This window comes from Scyliorhinus torazame, chromosome 2 (assembly GCF_047496885.1).
Source record: "Scyliorhinus torazame isolate Kashiwa2021f chromosome 2, sScyTor2.1, whole genome shotgun sequence".
NCBI classification, from domain to species: domain Eukaryota; kingdom Metazoa; phylum Chordata; class Chondrichthyes; order Carcharhiniformes; family Scyliorhinidae; genus Scyliorhinus; species Scyliorhinus torazame.
In genome coordinates, this window is record NC_092708.1 from 170,506,976 (window position 1) to 170,522,307 (window position 15,332).

The 15,332-nt window shown below is 46.2% G+C and overlaps 1 protein-coding gene across 1 annotated transcript; it reads right to left on the minus strand.

The window, feature by feature from the left end:
* Positions 1 to 2,413: 2,413 nt before the first annotated feature.
* On the minus strand, positions 2,414 to 15,002 carry LOC140406905 (gamma-crystallin S-1-like). Its single transcript, XM_072494773.1, has 3 exons — positions 14,952 to 15,002; positions 3,664 to 3,906; positions 2,414 to 2,764 (listed from the first exon to the last, which is right to left on the minus strand). Exons 1-3 carry the CDS (start codon positions 15,000 to 15,002, stop codon positions 2,489 to 2,491), a joined length of 570 nt encoding a protein of 189 aa, XP_072350874.1. The 3' UTR covers positions 2,414 to 2,488.
* Positions 15,003 to 15,332: the final 330 nt, after the last annotated feature.

The window sequence follows — 15,332 nt, forward strand, 5'->3', positions numbered from 1 at the left end:
TCGGTGTAGCTCAGTTGGTTGGGCAGCTGGATTGTGATGCAGTGTGAAGCCAACAGCACAGGTTCAATTCCCAGCTGATGTTATCCATGGAAGCCCCGCCTTCTCAGCCTTGCCCCTTGCCTGAGGTGTGGTGATTCTCGGGTTAAATCGCCACCAGTCTGCTCTCCCCCTCAAAGGGGAAAGGGGTCTATGGTCATCTGGGACATTACCTACTTGAACCAAAACGCTTCCACTCACTCATAGCCAGTTAGTGTTTGACCATCGGTAGTGAACCATGCAGGATAATGATCAATATCCTGGCAATAATCCCAATGTCATTAATTCTGCCGAAGTCCTCAGAACCAGGTTATAACGAGCACGAGTAGTCTATTTGGCCCACCCAGCCTGTGCCACTATTTAATAATCTCATGGCTCCAAAAGCAATAATATGTATCAAAGTTACAACATGCCTCACTGTGCTGGGCTGTGTTCACGGACTCAGCTTTTGTCCAGACACACCTGCAGAGTTAAAGTCAAATGCAGTTGAGCCATGCTCTATGCACAATTATCCGTGAGAGGAGGGAAATAGATTTAAAGTGAGAGAATTTCAAAGTGAATTAGAAACTGCTGCAAACAGAAGATACCAATCTCAGAAAATAGTTTCTAACACTTTTTTCATTCTCGTTTAGTACCTGCACCAGCACTCAGAGGACTTGAAATTTGGCACGAATTGAGAGGCCAAAGAAAAGCTGGTGGAAAATGCGACAGTGTATCAGAGGAAGGAGCTTCATCCTCTATCTAATCTATGCTATAGTCAATCTATAAATGCTCAGGTAATGTAGTTAAGTAAGAAGATTGTTCAGTCACTTCTCACTTAAATGAGCTCGGAAAATATGTGTGCTGCATGTTGAAGTCAGAATGCCGGGTTGAAGACAGAATATTTAAGTGACTGTCTCAGCAATGTAAATGTACATTGTATGTAGCAGTGAAATGGACAATGTTCAACCCATCTCACAGACATATGTGATGAAAGACTCGGCAAGTATTCGGGCAATGTTTTTTTTATGTTTAAGAAGCCAAGAAAATAAATATTTTGATGTAATGAGGATGGTTTATGACAGAAGAGTAAAGGAGTGGAAGTGATCACTTGAATGCCATCATTTTAAAGACACTGACTGCCCATCACCTGGAGTGGAAATTTGAAATCATTTACATCATAGTCACTTCACTTCCACTTTTTGGGTTCCAATTGAGGTTGTAAGGAAGCTTCATGTTTATTCCCTTTATTCCCCCTTTCTTTTATTTTGCCATTCATATTTTGATCCACAGATGGTTAATGGACATGTATCTTTAAGGCAATCAGTTCAGTTGAAGAATCCAGAAGTTTAAGGTGAGATCATTTGCTGGTTTAAACTGGAGCTGCAGACATTTAGGCACCAACGAGAGATGTGGGTTGGGATTCGGTTTGATTGCTTTGCCGGTGGCCAATGAATTGACCCAAAGGGTTGTGCTCTGCATGGTTACAGGTGGTGATTGGATATTATCCCACTGGTATGCAGTTCAGAGTCCCAGCCCAAATTCTCCGTTTTGATTTTGTCAGCACAGAGAAAAGATCCAGCTAGCTATCTTCAAAATGCTGCTAATTGCACTGTGTGGGTGTTTGACAGGGTAGGTGGGGGTGGGTGCAGGGGAGGTGGGGGTCTGTATTGCTAAAACTACAGAGGCAAGTTAAAGTGGGAATTCAGGGACTAACTCATAGTTAACCAGTTGTATTTTCTGCCTCAGCTCCTCATCGCTAACAAGAGCTGTTTTTAAGAGCTCCCTCTCCAGTCAACATACAAGCATGGCAGCGCACTGAGCTGCTCCTGGCTTTGGCGTTGTCGACCTGGCCAAGTTTCTCAATGCTGTGAATGAGAGGCTTGACATCCTGTCACCCGAGGAGGTTGGAGGACCAGCGGCAGGGTCACCAATGCTGCCTGGGAGGCAGTGGCAGCTGCTGTTAGTTCAGGAAGCAGGACAAGGAGGAGCTCCTTCCAATGTCAGAAGCAGACCAACGAGCCCCACCGAGCTGCAAAGATACGTTACCACCTCACTCCTGGCATCAAGTCCACCTGTCACCCATCAAATTCCCAAACCCACTCCCCACCACCAAGAGATCACTATGTCGAGCAAAGAAATGCCTGAAGTTCCCAGAGAAATTAGATAATGTCCTATTGACCGCACAAACTTTAATAAGATCAGCAGAGGATTGGCACCGACCCAGTTTTTCTGGCAGGATCAGTCCACACATTTGCTGCTTCTCTATTTTTTCATTTTAACGATGATCGCAAACGTGAAATCACTGTTGTGAGACATTGTGCATGTGCCCACCGGATAAGTCGTACTGCTTTGAACAGTTTCTGTCAAGAACTAAAAATATATGATTTAAACAAGATGACAGTGTAATAGGGAGTATTTATTATGTTGACAACTGATTCAATAAAGTAAGATCATACATTACAATGAAAAACTAGAAATCTCTCATGCGTCTGAAAGATCCGATAGTTGAGTTGTAGCCGCCCCAGTCACTGTATCTCTTGTATTCACCAGGTCTCATGAAGTACTGTCGGCCTCTGTAGTTGGGATGTTCATAGAAGATCCAGTAACCATCCATCACATGGCAGGAGTGGATGTCACGGTAACGGAATCGATCGTAGACAGATGGACAGTCATCCATGAATTCCATCATCTGTCCTCCAAAGTCAGGCCTCTCGTAAATCCTCAATCTGTAGTTTCCACTTTGGTACTGTAATAGAAATAAGATTATATTAATGATTAAATAATAAATATACATTTGCTTTATGCAGTAAAAGAGTAAGATTGTGAATGAAGGAATATTATATAGCCCAGATGATGACATCAACAATGAAAACAAAGCTGAGATAATTTATTAACATTGATTCAAGATTTAATTATTTTTTAGAATTGTTACCAACAAGAAGCTCCTATCTAAGTTTAACCGGTTAATCAGTGATGTGTGTGTAAGAGTGCACAGGGCTAATATTAGTTGGTGCACACAGACAGAGGTTTATCAATATCAGTAATAATCTGAATGTATTTCTGTTTCCTATTGAGATACGCTTGTTTCTCTGATTTTCTGCATGGGAAAGCCTTCTCTTTCCTAGAAAGTATTAAACATTTACAATAAGGTGACAGCGCAGATGTCTGTCAGCAAATTATTGCCAATCATGTCTCAGTCTATTTGTAGATGATCTCATTACTTTCGACAACATCAATGCATCAATATGGTTTTCAGTTGTAAATATTTGATAAATCGACAATATATGTATCTAATTATGGTAGATTTTGCAATAGAGTGTTGGCATGACACCCAGACATAACCCCAGCTTGCACAACCATTAACTTAAGGTCCATCTCGCACAACTTAACAACGTCTGAAAGATTACAAAATTCACTTCAGGCAGTGACTGAAAGACATGCCAGTGGATTGGTAAATCAGGCTGGATGTTTGACAGGCAGACAATTCACTACCTGTTAACCATCACTGGCCAAAGTTAAAATCAGACCTGTCAAAACAGCTGATGGCTCTTCAGAGCTGATTGCACAAAGTCAAATGTTCAACACACTGATCATTTTCTAAGGCTTCATTTGGATACAAAATAAAAATCATCAAAAGCAACTTACATATGGGTAGGAGCGACATGACCTGATGTTGTCATTGAATCCCATCCAGCGTTGGTAGTCAGGATATTCCCCCCTGCTCAGAACATACTGGTATCCCATGTAATTGGGTCTCTCATACATCACCCACCAGTCACTCTCAACACGGATGGAGTTACAGCGGCTGAAGTAAGGGGACAGGTCAGCACAGTCACTGCTGCACTCATAGTACCGACCCTGGAAGTTCCTGTCCTCGTAAAAGATAACCTGTGGAAAAAGTCACAGGTTTGTAAATTGATAACTTGTCAAATTAGGCTATGAAGAATTCAAATACAGTATATAAACTCTGATTTATCCTTGCCTTCCCCATTTTGAGCTCAGAGTTAGCTGAGTAACTGATGTTTCACCACTTCACACAGCTTGCTATTTATATGCTGGACAGAATTGCCTCCCTGGGCTGTACTTTTGTTATGTTAATGATTGCAATAGTTTGAACTCAGCACAAAAGCAGCAAAACACATGTCACATACACTAAATAGAACCATTTTAACGCACCTGTGTATCACTGAATGTGTTTTTCCTTCCATCTCATTTTAATTGTTGTGTGAAGAAGGCAACAATTCATTTGAATCATTGTGTTTCCGATACTGTACAGTGCTTTCACTGACATTCCTGAAGAATTGGCATTACACATTCAACCAGGTATGTTTCCAATAGTTCAGCGTAAGTGCTGAAGCTGACTGTAAAACTGATTAAGATGCAGATGTACATTTTCAGAATAATGTGCTTTATTTTCAGCACTCTACATAATGGCTGATGCATAATTGCCTGTGTGTTTTGCTACCAGAGCCAAAGGCTATAGAACTTTTAGCAATACATGAAATTGTATGGCAATTAGGTTTACATTAGATTTAGATTTATTGTCACATGTACCGAAGTGCAGTGAAAAGTATTGTTCTGCGTTCAGTCCAGGCACATCGCTCCATACATGAAAACATAGAACACATGTTAAAAGCATGATGTAAATACATAAACATGGACATCGGGTCTTGCACTTTTTTATTCATTTTTGTGATGTGGGAGTTGCTGGCCAAGCCAGCATTTATTGCCCATCCCTAGTTGACCCACAGACGCTGCTGGTGAGTTGCCTTCTTGAACCGCTGCAGTCCTTGAGGTGTAGGTACACCCACTATGCTGTTCGGGAAGGAGTTGCAGGATTTTGTCCTGGTGATATATTTCCAAGTCAGGTGGTGAGTTACTCGGAGGGGAACCTCCAGGTGGTGGGGTTCCCATGTATCTGCTGCTCTTGTTTTTCTAGATGGTAGTGGTCGTGGGTTTGGAAGGTGCTGTCTAAGGAACGTTGGTGAGTTACTGCAGTGCATCTTGTGGATGGTACATGGGCTGCCACAGTTCAGCTGGAGGTTTTGAATGTTTGTGGCAGGAAGAACAATCAAGTGGGCTGCTTTATCCAGGATGGTGTTGAGCTTCTAGTTGACGCTGCACTCATCCAGGCAAGTGGATAGTATTCCATTACACTCCTGACTTGTGCCTTGTAGATGGTGGACAGGCTTTGGGGGGGGTCAGGAGGTGAGTTACTTGCCATCCGATTCCTAGCCTTTGACCTGCCCTGGTAGCCACAGTATTAATGTGACTAGCCCAGTTCAGTTTCTGATCATTGGTATCCCCCAGGATGTTGATTGTGGGGAATGTCAAGGGACAGTGGTTAGATCCTCTCTTGTAGGAGATGGCCATTGCCTGATCCTTGTGTAGCGCGAATGTAACTTGCCACTTGTCAGCTCAAACCTGGATATTGTCCAGGTTTGCTGCATTTGGCCATGGATGGCTTCATTATCTGACGAGTTTCAAATGGTGCTAAACAAATGGTGCTGGCAGTCATCCGCAATCATCCCCACTTCTGACCTTATGATGGAAGGGAGGTCATTGATGAATCAGTTGAAGATGGTTGGATCTAGGGCATTATCCAGGGGAACTTCTGCACTGATGTCCTGGAGCTGAGATTATTGACCTCCAACCACCACAACCAACTTCATTTGTGCATACTGAGTACAGTGCTACGACGGCAGCGAAGATATTTCGAAAGATCAACTCAATCCATAAGAGGGTCAGTCAGGAGTCTGGTAACAGCGGGAAAGAAGCTGTTTCTGAATCTCTTGGTGGATGATATTATGTTGCAGTGTTGAGGGGTGTCGTTTCTTACAGTGCAGACTCAGCAATGTTGTGGGGTGTTGTTTGTTACAGTCCAGACTCATTTTCATTTTTTAACAAGTTCAGTTTACCTGAAGCAGTATTAGAACAATAAACAGAACAAGAGAAAGTCAGATGGTAGTGTGATCAAAGTCATTTTTAGAATGTTTGTTCTAAAGTGGGAAGCGGGGAGCTGGATTCTTAACCAAACAAAAATTAGTGAAGGAGGAAAGAGGCTCTGGGTGACTGAAACAGAACAGAATTTAACCATAATGACAAATTCCGTTACCAGAGGTGACATCCTCAAGCTCAGAAACAGCAATGTGACCTAGAGTTATTGAATCTCAAACTGTGGATCATGGTTCATCCCACTCCACCTGCTGTGTTATTTGAATGAGTTATCCAATTAGGCACAATCCTCTGCATTTTTCCAGAAATTCCACCTTTTTCCCTTTCATCTATAGATCAATAAAAGAAATCCAGTGATAAATAAAGAGTTAAGTGACAATATTAAAATGAAGAAATTGCGTACAAAACTAGAATCAAAGCAATGATACTGGTGACTGGGAAAGATACAAGGAAAAGCAAAGGTGACAAAACAGATCAGTTACAAAAATTAAGTGTGAAAAATAATTTGCAAAGGTAGCAAGTTCAAAACAAAAATGTTTGACAATTATGTTAGGGGAAACGATATTGGGCTGGATTCTCTGATTTTGGGACTAAGTGCTGACACCGGCGTGGAAACAGTGGTGTTTTATGACAGCAAAAGCGATGCAACACGTGCACCGATTCAGCAACTGTCAATGGTCGAGCACCATCGCCACGTGGAACGCAACCGGTTCCAAGCGAAACGGCGCCATGTTCGTCGGGTCCGTGATTGCTGCACATGAGACTCATACGCTGTAGCTGCACTTAAACGATCCATCCCCCACACACACCGTCCCACTCAACAAGGCGGCTGGAAGGAGAGCAGCGCCACGGTTCAGGGACGCTGAGCTGGACACCCTCATTGACGTCATGGAGGAGAGGCAGGTGATCCTGTACCCTGGCCCAGGGGGAAGGACACCAGGTGCTGCCGTTCACCATGCCTTAGTGGAGGTGGCAGACACGGTCAGCGCCGTGGGCAACGACTGGCATCCAATGCAGGAAGAAACTGCATGACATCAGGATGGCCAGGGGGAGGAGGCAGCACTGTGCCCCTTGCACTAACCCAGCCCCACCCCCCCCCCCCCCCCGGGGACAGCCGAACCCCCATCCTACCCCACATACCAGCACCCATGCCAGCCACAATGTACGGGTGTCCTGGTCACGGATGCCATCATCTACCCTGGCCTGCATGCATCGGACCGTCTAACAGTGTTGTATTTGTGTTTGCCCCCCCCCACACCCCGCTCCCAGGAGAAGGCTGCGCACAACCGCTGGGAGGGAGAGCACCAGACCTCAGCCCCTCACCATGCCCAGGCAGAGGGCACTGGACATGGTCGGTGGCCGGGTGGAAAGGGAGGTCGCCGAGGCAGAGGTCGGCGACAGGCGAACAAGTGAGACCCTGCTTAGTTACGCATTCCCATGAAACATGTGTGGACACCACCCCCCACACACCTCCGCAACCCACAACCACCTCACCCCACTCAACCCCACGACCCCCCATACCGCTTTCTAACCATACCTGCCACCTTGTGTTTTCCAGGACACGCTCCACCATCTCAGAGACTATCACCTCAGTTGTGCAATTTAATGGAGCGCCTCCTGGAACACAATCTGGTGTGCATCCGGTACAGCAGGTGGAGGTGGAGCAGCCGAGAGGCCGGACGGTCAGAGGGCAGGCTGGCCCCAGTAACCAGCTGCCGCCCACATCGTGCCAGGCTCCTGGAACATCCAGTCCCAGCCGCAGTTGAACTACAGTCTGAGACCCAGGGACTACAGGAGGGGATGACAGCCGGCTTCCAGCACGTGCAACTGCAGGTGGAGGAGTCCATCCATGTGCAGGAGTAAGGGGTGGTGCCGGTCATGCATGCCACCCAGGCCAAGACCGCACGGCATCCGTGGTGGAGGCAATGGCGGCGATGATGTCGGATATGGGTCAGATTGTGCAATGCCTGGACATTCTGTGCAGGCACTAGCCGAGACCCAGGACAGTGTTGCCCCCTCACAGGCAGCCATGTGCCAAAGCCACCTGGACATCTCAGCGACGCTCCTCAACATGGCCCAGTTACAGCAGGCCATGGCTATGAGCGTTGGCGGCATTGCCCTGCCGCTGGTCGGTGTGGCACAAACACTGGGCCGGGTATCCAAGTCCCAGAGGGAGGTGGCTCAGTCCCAGAGGGAGGTAGCTCAGTCCCAGAGGGAGGTGGCTCAGTCCCAGAGGGAGGTGGCTCAGTCCCAGAGGGAGGCATCCCATTCCCAGATGGAGGTGTCCCAGAGGGATGTGTCCCAGTCATTGGTTGATGTGGCACAGACCCGCATGGTGGTGGCACAGTCCCAGGCAGTTCACTCCCTGTGCTCAATTGCCGCGAATGTGCAGACCCTGGTCGAGACCAGAGAGGGCTTCAGGACTGGCAGCTCCATCTGGCGGGGGGACCTAATGGGCTGCTCCGCTCGCACCCCCATCCCTTGTTGTAGCCCGGGGGCCACTGGGCACCCCGAGGAAGAAGGAGACCCCCGCAGGGGAGGTGCAGGAATAGCGCAGCACCTCGGACTCCCCCCCGCTCCTGTATCTGGTGGGCAGCAGGCAGAACAGGGCGGCACCACTCCACCCGGGACACCCGAGCAGCAGCCGAGCCGAACCAGGCCGGGTCGCCCCAGGAACCACACGCCAATGGGGACCCTTGTCGCATGGCAGGAGTCACAGCAGGCCGTCTCCACTCCTGCTGTACCATCTGGGGAACCACCTAAGCATAGTGTTGGGGCCCGTAAGGCCAGAAAGTTAGACACCAGTTAAGTTGGTACGGGTGCAGGGCAAAGTTTAGTTATAGGGGTTAGGGCACATACTGTGTATATTTGTTCACAATAAACACCTGTTAACACCTTTGAAACCTGCCTCAGTGCAAACCCCTTGGGTGGACCATGCTCCCCACCCCTCCCCCACTGCCCCGACCATGCCCTACACCCACTCCCCAGGGATTCAACAGGACCTTGTGATGGACTGGCCAGCTCGCATGCAGGGATCACCCAGGTGGAGGGTGCTACTGTGGGCATGAGTCAGACATTGTCATACGATGTGGAGCACGGAGCCCATCACAGAGTGGACTGTCATCATTCTCCATCCCATGGACCAGACCTGCTGTCACTGGCGACAACAGCAAACCCCGTTGCCCGGGCATCCTGGTGCATGCGGTCCACATGGTACTGGATGTACCGATCATATTGCCATATAGGGCCTCCTTAATGGTGCAGATGCACCTGTGCACCGATGTCTGCGAAATCCCAGACGGGCCCCAACTCTGCGACTGGAACGAACCCATGGCATAGAGGTTCAGCACGACCATCACCTTGACGGCCACCGGGAGCAGGTGTCCTCCCCATACCCCTGCTCTGCCAGGTGTGCCATCATCTGGCATATGTATCGCACTGTCACTCTGCTCATTCGCACTCTCAAAAGGTCCTCAAACGTCATGCGGTTGCGGTACATGCGGGGCCTCATGATGTGCCCCCTTGGCGCCTCCTCCTCCTCTTCGGCCTGTCAGGCAGGCGGCTCTCCAGCCTGTGCGACTGCCATCTGCTCCTCTGCAGCCTGCTCCTCTGCTGAAGTCTCTGCCTCCTCTCTGAGCGGCCTTCGCTCATGCTGCCGCAGGGCATCTTGCAGAGCTGCGGCTATAGCCACAGCAGCCAGCATCGCAGGTAGATGTCCGAAAGGATGCACGCTGTGGTGGGGCATGAGGCGCAGATTCCTCAACCGTTCTTCATATGACCAGCTCTTCATTCCAGGTATCATTCTAAAATCTTACCAATGACCGAAGTCAGGCTAACCGGCCTATATTTTCCCATCTTCTGCCTCCTTTCCCTCTTAAACAGTGGTGTTACATTTGCCACTTTCCAGTCCTCTGGGACCCTTCCTGTCTCCAGTGATTCCTGAAAGATCATCACCAATGCCTCCACAATCTCCTCAGCTGTCTCTTTTAGAACCCTGGAGTGCAGTCCATTGGATCCAGGTGACTTATCCACCTACAGACCTTTCAGTTTTCCTTGAACCTTCTCCTTAGTGATGGCCACTGCACTCACCTCTGCCCCCTAATTCTCCGGGAGCTCTCGCATCCCACTGGTGTCTTCCACCATGAAGATTGATGCAAAGTCATTATACAGTTCCTGTGCCATTTCTTTGTTCCTATTATTACTGATCCAGCCTCATTTTCCAGCGGTCCAATGTCTATTTTTACCTCTCTCATACCATTTTATATATTGAACAAAACTCTTCCTATCTTCTTTTATATTACTAGCCAGCTTGGACTCATATTTCACCTTCTCTCCTTTCATTACATTTTTATTTGTCCTCGACTCGCTTTTAAAGGCTTCCCAATCCTCTGGCTTCTCACTAATTCTCGCCACTTTGTATGCTTTTTCTTTTGCTTTTATGCTTCCCTTGACTTTCCTCGTCAACCATGGATGCTTTGTCCTCCCCTTAGCATGTTTCCTCCTCCTTGGGATGAATTTCTGCTATGCCTCCCAAATCACCCAGAAATCTCCTGCCATTGCTGTTCCACTATATTCCCTGCTAGGCTCCTTTTCCAATCAACACTGGCCAGCTCCTCCCTCATGTCTTTGTAGTTACCCTTATTTAATTGTAATACTCTTACATCTGATTGCAGCTTCTCCCTCTCAAACTGCAGGGTCTGCCTCATTACACATCACCAAATCCAGAATTGCCTGTTCCCCTGTGGGCTCCAAAAAAATCTCTTAAACATTCCACAATGTTTTTTCTTGGGATCCACTACCAACTTTATTTTCCCAGTCCACCTGCATATTGAAGTCCCCCATGATTATTGTGATATTGCCTTTTTTACAGCTTTCTCTATCTCCTGATTTATTTTCTACCCCACATCCTGACTACTGCTAGGGAGCCTGTACCTAACTCCCATCAGGGTCTTTTTATCTTTGCGATTCCTCAACTCTACTCATCGGAGGCGGTGAATCGCTGAGACCCAGAGCATCGGGTGTCAGACCCGCTAATTATATTGTCGTATGAGAGTACCTTTAAGAAATGGGTTTTTAATAGATAGCTGCAATGATGTCAGAGAGTGGGTGGAGCTGGGCTGTCTGTCTGCATTTACTTTCGCTTTGGGCTGTTTGCTACAGGGTGAGTTTTAGTTTTGTTTTGAGAGCTGGATAGCTGCAGGCAAAGCAAGGAGCTGCATAAGGATCTCTTTCTGCAATCTAAAGACTGCCTCCAGATCAATTGGGCAATTTCAAAGTGCTGACTGCTCTCAATAGTGAATTTAAACCTGATCTCTGTGTTAAAAAAGGGTCTTTTGTCTTATGGATGTTAATAAGGAAAGATTAAGGTTTACTTATAGAATATTGCATCTGTGGGGAGAATTGATGTTGATAGTTGTTAAGATGTTTACTGTGGGTTTATAAAGAGTTAACTGGTTTGATAAATAAACATTGTTATAATTTAAAAGTACTGTAGAGTTCTGTTGCATCACACCTGCAGAGTGGGCCCATGTGCTCCCCATAACCACTATCAAGAGCACTGTGAACCCCTTGAAAACTGATTACTGATGTTGTCAATGATAATAAGGAAGAAGTGGAAGCTAAATATTGATGCTTTTACGGAAGAGGCAGAAGTCAACATGCCAGATAGCCCAAGGAAATAATATTGAACCAATGACAAGGACTCACTCAAATTAACTGAAGCAAAATAATAGGAATGAAGAAAATGATGATACTAAAGCCTGACAAATCCTCAGGGCTAGGATTTAATGCAAGTTGGCAAGGCCATTGTGATTGGGGATGGGCAACAAATGCTGACCTTGCTGGTGGCACCCGACAGGACCAGACGATTCCACTGGCGAGAACAGCCCGTCAGGGTTTGCAATCCAATTGTGGGGAAACCATCGCTCCTCGCTTTTGCCTCTCACCCCTTCTCACAACTCTTTCCCCCCTCCCCGCTCACATGTGGCCCGATCAAAACTTCCAACATCACAATTGGCCCTCACTATAATTTTCGGGAATACCTTTCGCGAATAGGAATAATAAACGTTCCAATTACTCTGTTTCTTGTCACTCATTCTACTTCAGATCACTGTGGCCACTTTCCCAATAATTCTATGAGCTTCAATCTTACCAGCAGCTTAACATGCGGCAGTTTATCAATCACCATTTAGAAATCCTTCTGGACAACATCAATCACATTACTCTCATCAATCGTCTCCGTTATTTCAGAAAACAAAAAGTTTCATCAAGATCGATAAACACAATTTGTATTTAACAAATTTTGGGTGTCTTTCCTTAAGTAACCCATATTTCTCCAAGTCACGTAAAGTTTGTTCCAGATTAATGTTTCAAAAAGTTTGGCACTATGGAGAGTAAACTGACTAGCATGTTGTTGTTGAGTTTTCATCCTTTATTTGATAAGGATGCAGCATTGGAATTCTCCAGACTTCTGACACCATTCCCATATCGCAGGAAGATTGGAAGAATATGACCAGTACCATTGCAATTTCCACCATTACTTCCCTCAACTTCCTTTACAGTGGCCAGGATTCTCCGTTTGGGAGACTATTTTTCTCCGCTGTCGGGATTCTCCGTTGCACTGGCAGCGCACCCACGGCCAGGGATTTCACGACGGTGAGGTGCTGCCCACAATGGGAAATCCATTCACCAGAAAACTAGTGCGGCAGCACGGAGAATCCATGTTCTCTCGATGGAGGTGAATTGGAACTGATTTGTGCTCCCACTGGGAGCCCAAGTCATGCAGATATTTGGTCTCCATCGCAATGCAAATTGATGTGCGAGGAATACGAGGGATTCTTGGGTGAATTCCGCTATCGGGCCGCCCACTCAAATTGACGGCTTAAAATAGATCATTAGGACCCAGGTGTATCCACTGGTGGGCATGAAGCCCGATCCCGCCACCAGCAGAAGGGCCAGAGCATAGCTGTCGGTTCACCGCTTGACTCGAACTTCGATTTTGGCCGGACGCCCAATTCCCCGCCTGACTTGATTCTTGGTTGAACTTCATGGAAATAAGCAGGGATTCACCAATTGGCTGGAGAATCAGTGGAGTCCCACATTGCCTTTTTTTGGGACGGTCCGCCATTTAAAGTGACTTTCAGGCACTTATAGTTTTAGTCTCCTTAGGTAAAGAAGGACATACTTGCCCTAACTTGAGTGCATTGGAGATTCTCTGGACTGATTCCTGGATTGGCGAGATTGTCCTATGAGGAGAGATTGAGGAGACTGGGTCTGTATTCTGCAAGGCTCAGAAGAATGAGAGGCGATTTCATGAAGCGTACACAATTCTTTGGGGGATCGCCAGGGTAGATGGAGGATGGATGTTTGCCCTTGCTGGGGTGGGGAGGTGGGGTATCTATGACCAGGGGGGATAGTTCCAGAATAAGGGGTAGGCAATTTAGAATTGAGATTCAGATGATTTCATTCACTCAGAGGGTGATGACTCTTTGGAATTCATTACCCTCTGAGGGTTGTGAAGTCTCATCATTGAATATGGTTCAAGAAAGTAATTGATAATTTCTAGATATTAAAGCTATCAGAGATATGAGGAAAGTACGAGAAAATAGCATTGAGATAGAAGATCAGCCATTGATGAGATGAATGGCAGAGCAGGGTTGAGAGATTGAATGACCGACTTCTGCTTCTAATTCCTTTGTAACCTCACGGCAAGTCAAGGATCACATTGTCTCTGGTTGTCAAAATGACTGGAATTATGAACGTTTATGCATCAGGTTCCTTTAATGGAGTTCCGCGATATGCAAGCAACATCTCAGAGTTTACATTATGAGGCTCTCTATGCAAATTCATGTCCTTCTGACATACCAGAGATAAGCAGGTCAAGCGAGAACAAGGATTTTTAAGGATTCTGGACTTTTCCATGATGCAGGGTCCATTGAGTGTCAGCACACATCTTTGTGTGCATCTGACCTCAACTCTCTTATGTACTGGGGTCGGTGTAGCTCAGTTGGCTGGACAGCTGGATTGTGATGCAGAGTGAGGCCATCACCATGGGTTCAATTCCCAGCTGAGATTATCCATGAAGGCCCCGCCTACTCAGCCTTGCCCCTTGCCTGAGGTGTGGTGATTCTCAGGTTAAATCACCACCAGTCTGCTGTCCCCCTCAAAGGGGAAAGGGACCTATGGTCATCTGGGACATTAACTACTTGAACCAAAACGCTTCAACTCCCTCATAGGCAGTTAGTGTTTGACCATCGGTAGTGAACCATGCAGGATAATGCTCAATATCCTGGCAATAATCCCAATGTCATTAATTCTACCAAAGTCCCCAGTGCCAGCCAGCTCATAAGGAGCAGGAGTAGTCTATTTGGCCCACCCAGCCTGTGCCACTATTTAATAATCTCATGGCTCCAAAAGCAACAATATGTATCAAAGTTACAACATGCTTCACTGTGCTGGACTGTGTTCATGGACTCAGCTTTTTTCCAGACACACCTGCAGAGTTAAAGTCGAATGCAGTTGAGCCATACACAATTATCCATGAGAAGAGGGAAATAATTTTTAAGTGAGAGAATTTCAAGGTGAATTAGAAACGGCTGCAAACAGAAAATATCAATCTCAGAAAAAAGTTTCTAACACATTTTTGATTCTCGTTCAGTACCTTCATCTGCACTCAGAGGGCCTGAAATTTGGCACAAATTAAGAGGCCAAAGAAAAGCTGGTTAAAAATGTGCTACAAGTTCATTCTTTATCTAACCTGTGCTATCATCAATCTATAAACGCTCAGGTAATGTAGTGAAGTAAGAAGATTGTCCAGTCACATCACACCTGAATGAGCTTAGAAAATATGTGTACTGCATGTTGAAGTCAGAATTGTGGGTTAAAGACATAATTAGGTATACAAGTGGTTGTCTCAGCATCCCATTTGGATTTCCAACATATTTTGGAAGTGAACAGACCACGTTGGGTTTATGACTGACCGGCATGTTGTTGTCCACTTTCTGAACCACTTCAGTCTTGGCCGTTAACATTTTGTAACAACCACATTGCAATTGTTGAGAAAGTAATTCAGAGAGATATAAAATATAAATGTACATTGTATTTAGCAGTGAAATGGACACCCTAGAACCTATCTCACAGACATATGTGATGAAAGATTCAGCAAGTTTTCGGGCAATGTTTTTGTTTATGTTGAGGAAGCCAAGAAAATAAATATTTTGATGTAATGAGGATGGTTTACGACAGAAGGGTAGAGGAGTGGAAGTAATCACATGAATTCCATCCTTTTAAAGACACTGACTGCCCATCACCTGGAGTGGAAGTTTTAAATCATTTACATCTTAGTCACTTCACTTCCACTT